The following is an 18030-nucleotide window of genomic DNA, read 5'->3' on the forward strand; positions in this document are numbered from 1 at the left end:
TAAAACCAATGACAAAATAATTCATTTAGGTAAGACAGGGACCAAACGCATAACAAAAACAAACAGTAGAAACCTTCCGAATTAAAAAAATAAGTTAACAACCAAACATTCAAATTACCCCAAACCATAGAAACCATTCGATATATATATATATATATATATATATATATATATATATATATATATATATATATATATATATATATATATATATATATATATATATATATATATATATATAGATTGTTGCCTAGATCTTATAAAATCAAAAAGGTTTTTGGGTGGATCATAACCATTTATCCCATCAATGTTTTATACATCCTGGTTTTCACAATTTCGTTTTTTTGTACTTCCTGTTTTTTTTGCATTATGTACACACAAAAACTTTTCCTTATTTATACATTAAAAAAATTCAATTTAAATTAAAGAAGCAAACCACCGGTTTAAGTTATAAAACCGGTCCAACTTTAAAGTTGAAATAATTGCTGGTGTAGTTATTGCATGCTGGCAATTAGAGATGATATTTCTCTATAAATAAAATAGAAGTCTCGAAGTACACACATCTACTCCAACCTTCTCCTCTTCCACAAAATTCATCAATGGCTACAACTCCAGGATTTCTCACTGACTGGCCTTGGAAACCACTTAGAAGTTTCAAGGTACAACCGTCCATATTTGATTTTTGGGTTTGTTTAATATGACACTTTGTTTGTAGCTATAATCTTCAATAAAAATATTATTTCGATGTTTAAATAGAATTTCTTTTTTCCACTTTTCTTTGAAATATAACATTTAGAAAAGAGATTTCGAAAGAATATATAAAAACCATTATATTCTATTTTAGAATTTCATAATGTAAGTTATCCAAGTTTAATATTTATTTTTATGTCATTTTGACATGCTATGATCTGTTATAACAAGTTAAAGTGGTTATAATAGATTTTTTTCTCCAAATTTAATTGCTTTAATGGAATATATTGTCAAATTTTAGGGTAAAAGTTTCAACTAAAACTCTTAAATTTGACAAAAAAAAACATAATATTGTGACATCTTGCAGTTGCTAGAGCAGGTTGGCAAATCAAAAATGAACATATTAGAAAAAATATAAACATAGATGGCTTTTCATAACATCAAATTTAAACTATAAAAATAGCTAATATATTATTGATTCAGTGTAGTTTGTCAAAGAAACTAAGGCAACTCTCTTCAACTATTCAAATAATTTTATTTTGCCAACTATTTTTCTGGAAAACTTGTTTCTTATTCCAAGTTTATATATATTTTTAACTAAATCACAATAATTATGGAATTACAAATAAAATATTAAATGTTCAATTTGATGGACAGAAATATACCAACTTCTTCACTCTTTTTTTTTTTTGTACAGCAGAAAGTATTATAAAAACTGAAAAATGACAGTAGGAAGCAGTGGGAAGCTGGACAAAGTACAACACTGTCCAGATTACAAGAAAACAAAAAGCCAACAGAACTAAAAACGTTAAATAAGAAAACGAGATAACACAAGCAAACAAAAACAACACCAAGGTTGAACTTTTGAAGAACATTAAACTTAGACGAGCATCGATCTTTGAAGCTAACATTTAGAATAGCATCCCAGAAGTACTCTAACTTCTGGGGAACACTTTCTTGTTTTTTCGTTAATATTTACATATAAAGGTAAATATGTTTAAAATGACGTATTTATTTTTATGTTACAAAATAATAATTACATTTAATTGATAAACAAAGAACATTAATTTTATGTGAAAGCAAGAAATTTTGATTACTGTGTTCGAAGTTAAAACATAGTTTCATATTTTCGTTAATATATCAATGGCTCCAATAGTTACTAGCTTTGCTAAACTCTCTCTCATCTCTCATGCATCAAATATTATTACTGGATGATGCTAAATGGATCCTTTTTGAAGTAATATATATGTGTAGGTCCCACATTATATTATATGTTGTGGGAATATATATATATATATATATATATATATATATATATATATATATATATTGGGAAAATGGATGCTTCAATAGTTACTTGTAACTATACACTTCCATTTTCCTTTTATTTAGTTGTACTTTCTTTCTTTGCTGTTGGCTCATCTAGCTGCTCATTTATAAAACTGTTTAGCCGTTTTCAATATATATATATATATATATATATATATATATATATATATATATATATATATATATATAAACTTTTTTCAATAAGTATTCTAAACTATACTAAATATTTTCCTAACTAATTTATATTTTCATTTATATATATATATATATATATATATATATATATATATATATATATATATATATATATAGAGAGAGAGAGAGAGAGAGAGAGAGAGAGAGAGGTTAATGTGAGACCATCATATTTTGTAAGGCATTGAGACACAATCTAATCAATTCATTTTAAGAAAAAAAAAATATTTTTAAAATGCAAAATAAATAAAAATTTTTAAAATTATTTTCAACTATTATTTTATCCAAAAAAGATAAAAAAAATAAAAAATAAAAAGTTACCATTTTTTTTCCAAAATATACATGAAATATTTTAATAGAATATATATTACTATAAATATTCGAATCGAATTTTTAAGATGTTAGAATATTTTATTAAAATATTAAACTATAAATATTTAAAAAATTCTAATAGAATATTAGAATATTCAAATAAATCTAACAATTCAGGTAGAATAGTAGATATTTTAACATATCTATCAATTTTACTAGCATATTATAATATATTGTAACATTCTAAAAATTCGATTTGATTATTTATAGTTTAATATTTATTAAAATATTTCAGTTATATTTCGAAAAAGACGGTGATTTTAAAAATAAATTTTTTTGAATAAATTAAATAACAAAAAAAATATATTTAAAAAAAAAAAAGAATTTTTGGATTTTTTCCTTTTATTTTACAATTTATATATTTTTAATTTTTTTGATTTTTAAGATGAGTGGTTAGGATCGCTTCCCGTTGTCTTACAAAATTAGCATGATCTTAAAAAAATCCTCTCTCTCTCTCTCTCTCTATATATATATATATATATATATATATATATATATATATATATATATATATATATATATATATATTTGAGGCCATAAATTGTTTATAAGACATATGAGGACGTAATTTGAAATACTTGAAATCAAAAAAAATTATAAAACAACTAGAATAATGACAAAAATGACTAAAAAAACTAAAACTGCTTTTTTATATAAATTTCTAATGTTTTTCCCAAAAAATAAAAAAAGGTTAAAATATATATTTAAACAACAAAAAAAAAATTATGTGCAAAATATTCCAACCTTAAACTTGTTCATTGATTGTTTTTTTGAATAATTGATCGTGCAATAAATTTGTTCATGATAATTTTACATGAATAACTTTATGTTTAATATAATCTATTAGAATATTCTAAAAGATTTTAAAAAGTCTATAATATAATATTTCTATATAATAATATGAATACATACGAAATATGAGTAATATGCACGTAAAAAACAATAATTTTTTGTTTATTTTGTATTTTATAATATTTTTTGACACTCGAAATGATTAATTTGGAGTGTGTTTTCATGTTTAAGAATTATTTTTTTTTCATTTGAATCTAATCCTCTCTCTCTCTCTCTCTCTCTCTCTCTCTCTATATATATATATATATATATATATATATATATATATATATATATATATATATATATATATATATATATATATATATATATATTGCCGACAAGAAAAATGGCCACCATATATCCTTGAAATTGGCTTTAATTATGTTTATTTTAAAAGTGGCCCACCATCAATTGTTTGCAAGGTTTGCAACAGTTGAAAGAACAAAGTGATTTAGCTCTCAAACTTGATCTACATTACAATTGGATAGAATTGTTAATCCACTGTTGTGGGGTGGTCATTGTTTTAACAAATATGAAGTATTTCAACTTAATATAATTATCCAAAAAACTTTACATTATAGTGATCTATAAATAATTTTAAATGTAGTCATTGCATTACATCAACAAACCAAAAACCTTAAATTTTACTTTATTAAAGCTGTTTTCACAAACTAATTTTACGAGTCATATAAAAAAAATCAATATTAATTTATTGAGTAAATAAAGAATATAATATATAAATACAAAAGCTCTTTCTCTTAAACTTGAAAATAACAAACAATTTGAAGATATTTTGAAATAAAAAAAACTTATATAATAATTTTTTGTGATTTCATGTAGTCCTTTTTTAACCGAATAAACTTAAAAAAAAGAAGAAGAAGAAGAAGAAGACTCTTGTATTGTTAATGTGGGATTAGCACATTTGATAGAAGTTTTGCTTCTTAGATTAAAAGTTTCGAGTTTGAATCCGAATATTAACAAATTTCACTAACTTGGTGATATTAACTTTTAACTAATAACTAGCCGTTTAAAAAGAACCCTCATATTGTAATTGTAATCTTCTTAGTTGGGTCTTATATTGGTTTATTTTCAATATAGGCAAGTTGCAACTCTTTGTATTAGTTAAGTAAGGTGTTTGTAGATATTCATTGGTACATATATGTGTTTTTTCTGTTTTTTATTCCCACCAATGAATTCTTTTTTATTATGGCATAAATACATGTATCTTGTTAACAATGAGTTTTCTTTTTACTAATGAGCACTAGTTTTAATCTTTTTTTGGTTACCTATGGATTTTTCTCCTTTTTCACTTGCCGGTTACATGGTGTTTTTAGTTGTTCAGTCGAAATCCGGTTCCCAACATTTTGAATGTATCCGATTTAATCGGATCAAAGCGAACCAATTTCAATAAAACTAGTTTTCAAACAAATCAATTTTAGATCGATTAAATCCTGATGCACATCGGATAACCAAACAGGTTTGCATCAAATATATTTGTTATGGTATTTGTATCAAATTATTTTTTACCAATTACCGATATATGGTTTGCGTAAAAAAAATTCCGTATCATATCATATTCACCATAGGAGATATAATCTTATTTTGGTTTCTGTTTCCAGAAAAACATAATGCTTGTATCTGTGTCCTTGTATTCCCTTCAAGTAAATTTGTTTATACTGTTATACATTATGACTACATATATATATATATATATATATATATATATATATATATATATATATATATATATATATATATATGTGTGTGTGTGTGTGTGATCATTACATAATATTTTTTGTTCTAATTTTATTATTTTTGTTGGATGATGTCAAAGTATGTGGTATGGGCACCATGGGTGGTGAAGAGTACATATGATTTCTTCACATCGGATGCAAAAGATAGAGATTATGGCCTTATGTTGATCTTTCCCTTCATGTTGTTCCGAATGCTCAACAATCAGTTTTGGATTTCACTCTCTCGTTACAAAACCGCCAAAGGCAAAAACAGAATTGTTGACAAGACCATTGAGTTTGACCAAGTCGACCGCGAAAGAGATTGGTATGTTCTTCTCTTTCTCTCTCTCTTTCTCTCTCTCTCTCTCTCTCTCTCTCTCTCTATATATATATATATATATATATATATATATATATATATATATATATATATATATCCGCTTAGAGAAAATAAATAGATATATATATACTTCGTGAAGTTATGAGTTACACTTGTTACTATAAGTTTTTGATGAGTTCCCTAATGATTATACGAATGGATCGAAAAACAATGTACAAGTTACCAATTTGCCCTTCTAATTGCCTTGAGATTCTACGGATTCACCATGATATACACCATGTAGTGTCGACAGGTCCTATGGTCTATCCCGCTTTTAAAATGCAATAAAAGTATAAAACCACTTATTCCTTAAGAAAACAAAAGCAATAAAGCAAAAATGCCAAAAATACCTTTTTAACACATATTTGTGTTGCTACAAAAGCTTGGAGACAGGGTTAACAGTGGAAAACCAAATAAATTGTGAATTAATTAAAATTTCACTTTTTCTTGCAGGGATGATCAAATAATATTCAACGGATTATTGTACTATATCGGATTTTATTCATTAGATGAATCCAAACAATTGCCACTTTGGAGATTAGATGGAGTGATCATTGTAACTTTGCTACACATGGGAGTCGTAGAGTTTCTTTATTACTGGCTTCATAGAGCCCTCCACCACCATTACCTCTACAATCGCTATCATTCTCACCATCATTCTTCAATCGTCACCGAACCAATCACATGTAAATCATCTCTACCATCTTCTTGCATTAGGGGCATTTTTGTCATTTTGCTCACAACTTTAGGAAAAATCTCACCAATATTTCGTAAATAATCACGGTTCCATCACATGCAAATCACTGCCTATTGTTGTTGTTTGTCATTTGACTTGCAACATCATAAAATAAGTGTAGTTTAATTTCGTCATTTTACTTGCATTGGGACATAAACATAAAGATTTCCTTAATCATATATCCACCCTGATTTACTAGACATGAATGCATTCTTGTTTGTTGTCAATGGTCCCCAGATGTAGAATTGTTTTCTTTTAGGTATCTTTATTCACTCACATTAAATTGCTTCATATTTAATGGTCGTAAAGTTTGAAAGAACACCTTAAAATGAAAATGTCCAAGTATATATTAATGCATGAAATACAATTGCTAATACAAATTGGCTTCTTCACTGATGCAGCTGTGATTCATCCATTTGGTGAGCACATTGCCTACTTTACGCTGTTTGCAATACCACTGCTGACCGTGACCCTAACCAAGACTGGGTCCATTGTTGCATTCGCTGGCTATGTTACCTACATTGATGTGATGAACAACATGGGCCATTGCAACTTTGAGCTAATCCCCAAAATAGCCTTCTCAATCTTCCCCCCTCTCAAATACCTCATGTACACCCCTACGTAAGTATATACTGTATAATATATGCTCTCATGTCCACATAAATATATTATATTCAGAAATTATTTTTATTTATATAATAATCAAAATATATAAAATTAATGGTCACCTTATCATCACACATATGTATAACCAAGATTTCCTGGTACTGAAAACAACTTGAAGATCTTCCTTAATTTAGTCGATTGTGATAACCAAGATTTCCTAGTACTGAAAACAAACTTTTCCAGGAGATGTATTAAAACACCATTTTAATTATATTTTAAAAATTCTTAAATATCTATCTTTTCTCATACATAGTGGAATGTCAACTTCGTTACGAGATCATGTCATAATAACTTGATAAGTAATTGCCTTATGTGGTTATTTCTTAATAAGGAATTCTTAAATATCTATCTTTTCTCATACATGTATGAAAATTCCTTATCAATTTTCATATATACAGAAATCTGTTGTTTTCCGGCATCGCATGCTACATCTAGTTACCTACATAATGTATATATATCACAATCTCGTAAAGTTTTATTATTTATATCACCAACCTACGAGCTATTTTAATAATATAATTTATTAAAATAGTATATTATTCCATATATTAAATTCTTAAATATTAAACATATATTAATATTTTTTTACGATATATATATATATATATATATATATATATATATATATATATATATATATATATATATATATATATATATATATATATATATATATATTGTTGTTTAGGCAGTCAATGCCTCAATGGGGACCATTTTCGTAAAAGTTCTGGTTTTACAGGGAAATTGCAAAAACTAACGTTGAAACATTAGTGGTTTGCAAATGTGTGAAGCAAGTATCAACTGATGATACTTCATTTCCGTTGCCATTTGCAAGGCATTTGAAGTGCCCATATAGAAGCCCTTATCATTGATATTTGTATAATTGTGGGTGGATAGTGGAAATTCCATAATTTTATTAACATGCCACACAAACAATATTAAATTTTCTCTCACACCGTAGCTAGTATATAAATCATTTCTAATAAATAAAAATATTTTTTCATTTGTTATTTTCTTATGAATTATACAACATGTTATTTTGTGGTAAATTTAAATTAAATTATATCTATATATCATTTTGTATTTTTTTTCTAATAAATGAAAATAATAAATGTATATCTAATTCATTAATGTAATTTTCCTTATAATTTTTAGATTTTTAACTTGAATTTAATTATTTTAGTTGTTTATTTATTTAAATTATTAGTTAAATTTAAAAGATAAATAAGCATTTCAATTTTAATAATTAATATTTTACTTTTTTTTCCTTATAATTTAAATTTTGTAAATTGTTAGATATTAATGTTTGTTTATTTTTTAAGTAACTCATATAATACATGAGTCTTATAACTAGTAAATATATGATATTTGATAGATAATGTTTTAGGTAGGGGTGTTCATATATCCGTATCCGAAACATTCGATCCGAATATCTGAAAATCCGATGCGAAATTATCCGAAATTTCGGATATTCGGTTGTTCGGATTCAGATTCGGATAGTAAATTTAAAAATTTTCGGATATTTCAGATATCCAAAATCCGAAACACATATCCACTATCTGAAATTTTGGATATCCGGTTTTGAACACCCTAGTTTTAGGGACTAGGGAGACGATAATTTTGGTAGTTGTATATACGTACATGTTTATGTTCGTATGTACTATTTGTTAATAAGTTCACTTTTGTCTGTATAGGTATCATTCTTTGCATCATACTCAATTCAGAACCAATTATTCCCTGTTCATGCCATTCTACGACTATGTCTATGGCACGCTCGACAAATCTACAGACACATTGCACGAAAAATCACTTAAGCAAGAAGATGAGGCACCAAATGTGGTACATTTAACACATCTAACAACTCCAGAATCCATCTACCACATAAGGCTTGGGTTTGCGTCGGTTGCTTCTAAGCCATACACATCTCCCAAATGGTACTTGCTCATGCTATGGCCTGTCACGATGATATCAATGCTAATTACTTGGATTTATGGCAAAACCTTCGTAGTTGAAAGAAATGTTTTTAAAAATCTCATAATGCAAACGTGGGCCATACCAAAATACAAGATACAAGTACGTAGATGTATTTTTTTTTAAACTATCTATTCTTTTCTTATTATATACCATATTTTGAAAAAGTAAAAACGCTCAACTTTCTTGGAATTTCTTTGTAGTATTTCATGGAATGGCATAGAGAGAGTATCAATGAATTGATTGAAAATGCGATACTGGAAGCCGACGTAAAAGGGGCCAAAGTTGTAACTCTAGGTCTACTCAATCAGGTTTTGATTTTATATTTATATTTTTGAACTTATATATTGTTTTTGAGATTCATATCTAATATAAATTTTTTTATGTTTTTCATCTCCAAAATCTTGATTCTTCTATTAAAAGGTTAAATGTATATCATCCTATGTATTAACGAGTTGTAAAGTGTGGACAATCACTTCGTGAACTTTATACAACAACTTATTCATGTTTTTTTTTTGGGTGTTTTTCATAAAATATATATGTAGTTTCAAACTATTTCTAAAAATTCGTAGCTTCTAACATGGATTTGATGGAAAACTATTATGACAATCATCCAAAATATATATATGCTTCATCATATATATTTTGGATGATCCTCAGACTGAAGTTATATGCTTGAGTTATTGATAATATTTATAGGCGGAGGAGTTGAATGGAAGTGGGGAGTTATTCATAAGGAGAAATCCGAAACTAAAAGTGAAGCTGGTGGATGGTAGTAGCCTAGCAGTTGCTGTGGTTCTCAATAGCATACCCAAAGGCACCACTCAAGTTGTTATTAGGGGCAACTTCAATAAGGTTGCTTATTCCCTTGTCCTAGCTCTATGCCACAAGGGTATTCAGGTAATTTCGCTTTTAATATCATCAACTGTGTTTTTGGTTCAAGTAACTGTGTAGTACTCATGGATTAGTAACTGTTTTTGGGTTCGAATCACACATGCTTTTTTTTTTTTTTTTTTTTTTTTTTTTTTTTTTTTTTTCAATCTTGGGGCAATGTTAAAAAAACTGTATAGTGAGATTTTATTTTAAGTTCAATTTCAGTTTTCTCCTAAAGATTATCTTAATGTTGATTCAATCGTGTCGTAGGTTTCAATATCTCGATCCCACAACTATCAACGACTTAAATCAGAGCTTGAATTGTCCGGTGATCAAGATAAATTGATTACTTCGAGAAGTTGCTCACAAAAAGTAAGTTGTAATTATTGAGTTTTCAAGTATCTTTTGATTACTAGTAAATGAAATAATAATATTAAATTTGAATTTTGTAAAGATATTATCTTTTAATTACTAATAAATAAAATAGTGATATTAAATTTGAGTTTTATAAAGGTGTGGTTGGTGGGAGATGGGCTAAGCAAAGAAGAAGAGTTAAAGGCATCAAAGGGAACCCTAATCATCCCTTACTCTCAATTCCCTCCAAAGAGAGTGAACAAAGATTGTTTTTATTATACTACCCCTGCCATGTTAACTCCCAAACATCTTGAGAATGTTGACTCTTGTGAGGTTAGTACAATATATATATATATATATATATATATATATATATATATATATATATATATATATATATATATATATATATATATATATATTTATATTTATATATATATATATATATATATATATATATATATATATATATATATATATATATATATTAATTTATTTACAATTGATCTTACAACCACAATCCATAGTTTTTTTTTTTTTATATGGCTCATTATGATCACTAGTGAATCATATATATCTATAATTCAAACTAATGTGTGTCCAACTTAATTGAAATAATAAAATCAAAATGTTGAAAAAATTTGGTGGTCGACATCAACATCAACATCTTACAATTGTTCACCACAAGTTTTCAAAGACCTAAAAACATGTTTTTTTATTTTTTTTTGTTTGTTTATGTGTTTGTGTGTGCCTCTGTGTGTTATTTTTAGGTTGTTTTTTCATTTTTATTCTCACACTACATATTATACTATCTTATAACTTCCCGACTTAAATGACTAAAAATTCAAAATATATTTTGATATATGTTCAAAAGATTTTTTTTTTTTTTTTTTTTTTTTTTGTTAATCATCTCATGATACAATTGTTATTTATTTATCTAAATGGTATAATGGTGTCCATCTATAATATTTAATGATGTCCAATAAAAAAATACTAATATAATCTCTAACAAAATTTCCAAATCAAAGGGCATCCATGAACACCCCTTATCTCAATGTAAAATTGCCTTTGCTCATGATACACCAAAACCTCTTCAAAGGGCTCATCGAGCTAAATGAAGTCTTTTGGATGTAGGTTATTATGGTAAACTGATATTTGAATTTTTTTTTTTCTGGACAGAATTGGTTGCCAAGAAGGGTGATGAGTGCATGGAGAATCGCTGGAATATTACATGGCTTAGAAGGATGGAATGTGAATGAATGTGGGAATGAGATGTTCAACATTGATAAAATTTGGCAAGCAAGTCTTCTACATGGCTTTACTCCTCTGACCACATCATTTATTTAAAACTTGGAACCTATCAGTTTGATGTTTTGAGGGGTATTCAGTTTTATATTTAAAGCTACACTTATCTTTGTTAAACATATATACTATTGTTGATAATATGTACTCGGGTAATTTTTATCCTCTAATATTAGTTTTATATATATGTTATGAATTTTGTTAATTTTACTTGGCTATTTTATATATATATATATATATATATATATATATATATATATATATATATATATATATATATATATACACTGCTATGAATTTACAACCTTCTTTGGTTTTCGTATATAGCCCACAAATGGTTTGGACCAGCCACATATTATGCAGTTTGATTATTTTAATATAATTGAGCATAACATTTTCTACAATAAGACCTTGAAAATTGAGCCGAATACGGAGATAATATATTTACTCATATATGTTTTCACAACTATTTATTAATTACTTGACCATATTATATATATATATATATATATATATATATATATATATATATATATATATATATACTGGCTTCTTGCAGATGATTTACTTAACTTGGGCTATCGGGTATTATTTATTGGGCCTAATGATAGGAAAATCTTCATTTTTATCCTCAGTATTTCTGGTTCATTAAAGGCTGAGATTTGAACTTTTTTAATTTTTAATTTTTATAGGTTTATTTAGTAAAATAGAATATTTCTACAAACTTAAAGACTTTAATAGAAAAGAGAAAAAAAAAAAATAAAACCAAACATTTATACTAAACTTAAAGTTTTAAGGAACCAAAAATTTGAAAGAAAGTAAAACTAAACAATTTTTATCAAATGCAAGAGCATTTATTTGATTAGGCATGTTTATTTATTACATATGAATTTAGGAACTTTTTGGTTTCCTCGGAGGGTCACACAACATTTGGGCCGGTCATTTTTCATGGAGTTTGATTATTTTTTGGTGAGATGATTTGTAGACAATAATTTGTTTTTTTATATCTAATAATTAATGTTTTAAAATGTTGTATCGTACAATTCTATAATGCATACATTGCTGTATGTTAAAAAACTACATTAACTTTATTTGTTATATACTTAACTATTCTCTACAATATGATAAAATTTTGACATTGACAATTGTGTCAGATATGGGATAATATCTTTACTCGTATTGATATGATTCAGAATCATTTATTAACTACTTCACAACACAAGTTATATATTTCATAAATGATCAAAATTTAATATCATTTATCTTGACCAGTGGATCTTCACACGAATTTTTATTTGTTCGTTAAGAAATTGATAATTGTAAGTTGTAACAGTTTTGTCTAATGAATCCAATAATTATTTTTAGCAACTTTAACTCAATTAAGGAAAACGTATTTAGCGGATTTTGTACTCATGGAGTTACTCGACAAGGGGATGCAAGCACAAAGATTCAAACCGCTACAAATTACAACATTGTATTTCTCTTTTACGGTGTGTTCGACAAAACTAGCTGGTAGCGTTTTGTTAAACGCTATATGAGATAATTTTTAGATTTGAAACATTTTGTTTAAACTAAACATTAAAAGCCTATAGTGTCAAGGATGACTTTTTGTGAACGTTTTGTCAATTGTTAGAAGATAGAATCTCTCAAACGCTCTGTACTATTATTATTTGCATCCACTAATTGTTTTGATTGTTCGTCTCCTGCATGTAACTACTTTTTAGTTATATAGTAATATGTGTATCATCGTTCTTACTCAAAGGATGTCCAACATGACAGGATACCGATTACACTTCATGGTAAATTATTGAAATTGAAAAACGTTCATCAATTTTTCTGAAAAATATAAAACCAAAAACCATATTGAATGTTATCCATCTATTTTCCCTTTAAGTATAACATTTTTTTTATATAGCTTGTGCCTAAAATTTAGAGGTTTAGCATTAGAAATGCAAAAACTAATAGGGGTGAGCATGGTGTGGTTTGGTGCGGTTTTCAGACCAAACCGAACCGCAAACCGCATGGTGCGGTTTTTGCATTCTTAAAACCGTTGGGTGCGGTTTTGCAATGGTTCGGTTTTTCGGTTTTTAAATGTGGTTTCGGTTTGTATCGGTGCGGTTTCGGTTTTTAAACCGTGTTAAGAATTTGGTGCAGTTTTTTTTTTATGTTTTTTTGTGGGGTTTTTTAAAACTGTAAGAACTGAAAACCATGTGCATATAAGCTTGTATTGTGCTGTTTTTTTTTAATACATTCATTTTCAGCTCAAAACAAAATTACATAATCAAAAATTGTAAGTCGCTTAAAATACAACTTGTGACCACTCTCACAAACTAAATAATAATTAAAGGTTGGTTGATTTTGACTTAATTTGTTACAAGCTTATTACATGTAATTGATTAGTACGTTTGGCTAACAATAGAACATTTCTTTTGCATCTCATATAGTCTTATACAAACACAAAATAAACATATAATAAATATATTATCGTTTATAACTATTTTAAATAACATGTATATAATATACATTGATTGATTTATTACTATACACGCTTGCGGTGCGGTTCGGTTTTGGTGGACCGGTTTTTAGGATAGAAACCGCACCGCACCGTTGACCTTCGGTTTTTGCAAAAATTAAATCCGCACCATTGGTTTTTGCATCGGTTGCGGTTTATTGCGGTTTTGTTGGTTTTTTGTTTAGTCGGTTCGGTTTTTGCTCACCCTTAAAAACTAACATGTTACACCAGGTTGACGTGAAATAAAAAAGTTTCCATATTATATTCCACCGGTTTAATCAAACGTATTGATGTGACATACATATCATCATATCTCTTCACTTCATCATCATTTATTTTATAGGAATTAATCCTAAAAGTCTGCATTTCAGTTGTACATCCACATGTTCTACTACCGTCCGTTTAGTTCTTTGTCATATTCTGATATTAACATTCATCCTCTTGCAATACTATAGATGTATCGCCTCTTCAGCTAAATACTCTAACTTTACTAAACGAGTAAGTTGCTTAACACTTCATAAATCAATAACTAATTTCATAATCCTAGTCATGTATGCTAAAATCGGCTTAACACACTATGAAATTCTTGTAAGGATGTGATAGAAGTCAATTGTCACTTAATATTATTAAATAACAAGTCAGAGCATCTTGTATATGGTACATATCAACTCTTAATACAACACTTGAACTGCATACTACATCGCAATGAGTATGCAAAGAGAGATGACAAAACATATATCCAGATCTAAGAGACGACAAAACATATACTACATCGCAATGAGTAATTGGCCTGTGACACTCTCCGTCTGCTAAAATGTTGCACGTCCTCGTGCGATGGTAGAGGAACTTTTGTCCCTTCAAAATGACATTTTTTCTAATGTCAAGTACAATCACACACTGAAACACTAGATCCCAACCCTTATACTTCAAGTTGGAATCTTCAGCATGTGGGCACTCCCGATACTTCCTTTCAAGGAGGTGGAGAATTCATCGGCAGGTTGATCTTAACTTCGCGGCAGCCCACTAGCTAGTTTGTACTGCTATGGACCCCACGAAAATGTGCTACCATACCGGCAAGTCCCTTATTCGATTGGCTTTGATACCACTAGTCACGGAATCAAGTTTGACATTACTTCTTGCCTGTGCAGCTTATCGAGGTCCCCCATAAAACCTCGATACTAGCTGAGATTGTCATATTTATACATATTTTTATGAGTTATTTCATTATATTTTAATGGTATTTTTGGTCTAAATACAAGGACTTTTGGTACTTATTTGCATAAATTACATCTTTCAGCTAGAAGAAGACATTTTTGAAGAAAGGGGACCAAAATGGACAAAAAATAGAAGTTAGAGGGTGAAGTTTGTGAATAAAAAATACCAATGCCTCAAAAGTCTGTCTCAGTTCGATAACCACGGTGTGGTAAACTCTGGTCCACGTCGTGGCATTTAGAAGATTCCCAATTAGAGTAGATGACCTTGTCGATTACGATAAGGAAGCAGTTACCACATCGTGGTGGCAAAATTATGGAAAATTTTCCTCTTATATAACGGATGAATTAGAATACCATAAGAACTTGAATTTTTAGAGAAATTACCTCTGAGCAACCCTAGAAAACTTAATTTCTACCAGAAGGAATAGAGAAGAAGAGTAATTAGCAAGAAATCGACTTAAGCATTTGGTTTTCTTGATGTTTAATTTAATCTTCTATCCGATTAGTTATTTTTCTATTATAATCATGGGCTAATACCCTTGGCTTTCGTTTAGTGAATATAAACCTAAATTATTATGAGTTAATATTAGATCTATTTGTATTCCTAGTAGTTTATGACCATTAACTGCTAGAGATAGAGATTGACCATGACTTAGTATAGGTAATAAATTCAGTTGCTTAATTGTGTTAGAGATCATTATGTCACCATAATAATTGCTAGTTTGTCTGAATTGACCATAGGAAGACCAACCTGATCTAGGCATTCATAGTCAAACATTAAATAAAATAAATTAAGTATCCTTAGTCTACATGACCATTGTGATTACGTGTCATAAATTCAAGTAAGCTAATTAGTCTGACCATGAAAGTTAGTGATTGGTAACCAACATAAGCAATCCATATTCGAAATTACTCATAGGAAAGGAGGGGGATTTGAAGCAAAACGAAAGTGTCTTAATTTTCTCGTTAAAACTCGTTTTTAGTTGTTTTCGAGTTAATAGTTAATTAAGTTTTTTTGAACTTGAAAAATCAAATAAAAAATCTATTTTCATTAGTTTTTATTTTAATAATTAGATTAAGTTTTAGTAATTTTAATTTCCAAATTGACTCATTTCCCTGTGTTCGATCCCGTACTTACTTTACTACACTACTACGTTACTAGGTACACTGCTTAATTTGTGTTTTGGCTTAGTTAAAGAGATAAGGGTTATAAATTTAAAGCTTTATAAGTGATAGTATAAAACACATCAAAGTTTTTGGCTCCGTTGCCGGGGAACGACTATTCATTTACAATTTTAATTCCTATCAGTTAATCGATCCTTTTTGTGGAGTAAAAACCACATAAAGTTAATTTTGCTGTTTAAATCTGTTTTCTGTCAAGGCAGCGACCGCGGTGTGGAAATTCATCCACCACGACACGGAAACTGGCAGAACACTTTTTGATTTATTTAGTTTTTATTCGTTTTATGTATTTTCATTTGTTTTGTATAAGTAGCACATGACTAGGGGGTCTAAATTTTCAATTGTGCAACCACTTAACAATCTAGAATCTTTATTTCACAAGAAAAAGGATAAAAAAGGGCGAAGAATCAAGTAGCACTTTCCAATCTAATAAATTTTCAACCAGAAGACTTCAGATAAGAAAGGAGAATGATACAGACCAGAAACAAGAAGTTATTCATATAGAGACGAGGTAAGCGAGAGAGGACAACCCGACAACACAACAGGAGACATGGAGACAATGATGATGGAGGAGTACAAGAGGGCGTAAACGGGATGATGTTGGTCCAAGCATTGTGACACCAGAAATTCTAGTCATGGTGAACTTCGAACATAAGGGACATATCCTCAGCATGCTAAAGGATATCCCATTCTTTGGAAAGAATCATGAAGATGCATACAAGCATATTAAGAAAGTTTTGGCAATAGAAAATTATTTCAATGGGCTAAAGGTTTCTAAGGATGTAGTTTTGTTGAGAATGATTCCAATCACACTAAAAGATGCTGAAAAGGATAGGTTGGAGTCACTAGCACCAGGAGCCATCACCACATGGGATAGCATGAAAGAAGAGTTCATTAAGCAATTTACCCCTCCCTTAAAGGTCGCTAGTTTAAAAAAAAATATTGTGGACTTCCAATAAAATGTTGGTGAATCATTGTATGAAGCTTGGGAAAGTTATAGACGAATGATTTGTAACTGCCCTCAACATGATCTCAATGTGCAACAAGAGATTTTGATTTTCTCTGATGGGATAAATATGAGCACGAGACAACTTCTAGATTCTCAAGGACCAATGACCAAGAAGGATTCAACTACTAACAAAGCTCTTATCAAAGAATTTGTTACACTCACAAGAATATCACAACCCAAGAGAAGATGTAACTAAGAGCAAGGTGAGTGTGGATGAAGGAAAAGAAAATTTAGATTCAGTCCTTGTAAAGATAGACTCAATGGATAGGAGGATAACAAAAATGGGGCAACCAATTCATGCAATGCAAGTCGGATATGATAATTATAGTGGGCCACATCTTACTAAAGATTGTGATTTGGATGAAAATGGGAACAGGAAAGCTCAAGTTTGTTACTCAAGAAATAATAGGTTTGATGAAGATTGGAGGAGAATGAAGAAAGAATGGAAGCCTTATGAAGAATACCGAAAAGAAAAAAAAAGACAAATATAGACAACAAGGTTGTGGGATTTATCAAAAATAGCAAAATTGTAACACCTCAATTTCAGCCAAAAATTTTCATTTGTAATTTGCCAAAAATAAGGTTTCACAAGCCAAGTTATCAAATACGTAATTATCCAAAACAGCCAATATCATAAATATCAAAGTTCATAAACATGTCCCAGTAGTAAATCTCCCAGCGA

The 18030-nt window shown here is 28.6% G+C and overlaps 1 protein-coding gene and 1 non-coding gene across 2 annotated transcripts; one reads left to right on the forward strand and one right to left on the reverse strand.

Annotated features, from left to right (window-relative positions):
• Positions 1-506: 506 nt before the first annotated feature.
• On the forward strand, positions 507-11636 carry CER1 (Fatty acid hydroxylase superfamily). The gene is made up of 10 exons (XM_079038944.1): positions 507-659; positions 5252-5475; positions 5983-6215; positions 6667-6886; positions 8626-9004; positions 9106-9213; positions 9602-9802; positions 10046-10147; positions 10289-10462; positions 11309-11636. The coding sequence occupies exons 1-10, from the start codon at positions 600-602 to the stop codon at positions 11474-11476; spliced, it is 1869 nt and encodes a 622-aa protein (XP_078895070.1). The 5' UTR covers positions 507-599; the 3' UTR covers positions 11477-11636.
• Positions 11637-17265: 5629 nt separating this feature from the next.
• LOC145049070 (small nucleolar RNA R71) lies at positions 17266-17372 on the reverse strand. The gene has a single exon (XR_013683188.1). It is a non-coding gene; the product is annotated as a small nucleolar RNA R71 (small nucleolar RNA).
• Positions 17373-18030: the final 658 nt, after the last annotated feature.

Source organism: Lactuca serriola, chromosome 4, assembly GCF_051521515.1.
Source record: "Lactuca serriola cultivar US96UC23 chromosome 4, Lser_US96UC23_V15, whole genome shotgun sequence".
NCBI classification, from domain to species: domain Eukaryota; kingdom Viridiplantae; phylum Streptophyta; class Magnoliopsida; order Asterales; family Asteraceae; genus Lactuca; species Lactuca serriola.

Excerpts from the sequence above, each read along its gene's own strand:
- CER1 (XM_079038944.1), top strand. The coding sequence starts at position 600 with ATGGCTACAACTCCAGGATTTCTCACTGACTGGCCTTGGAAACCACTT. Across the intron at positions 660-5,251 it reads AACCACTTAGAAGTTTCAAG|TATGTGGTATGGGCACCATG; the intron begins GTACAACCGTCC and ends ATGATGTCAAAG. Across the intron at positions 10,463-11,308 it reads AGAATGTTGACTCTTGTGAG|AATTGGTTGCCAAGAAGGGT; the intron begins GTTAGTACAATA and ends TTTTCTGGACAG.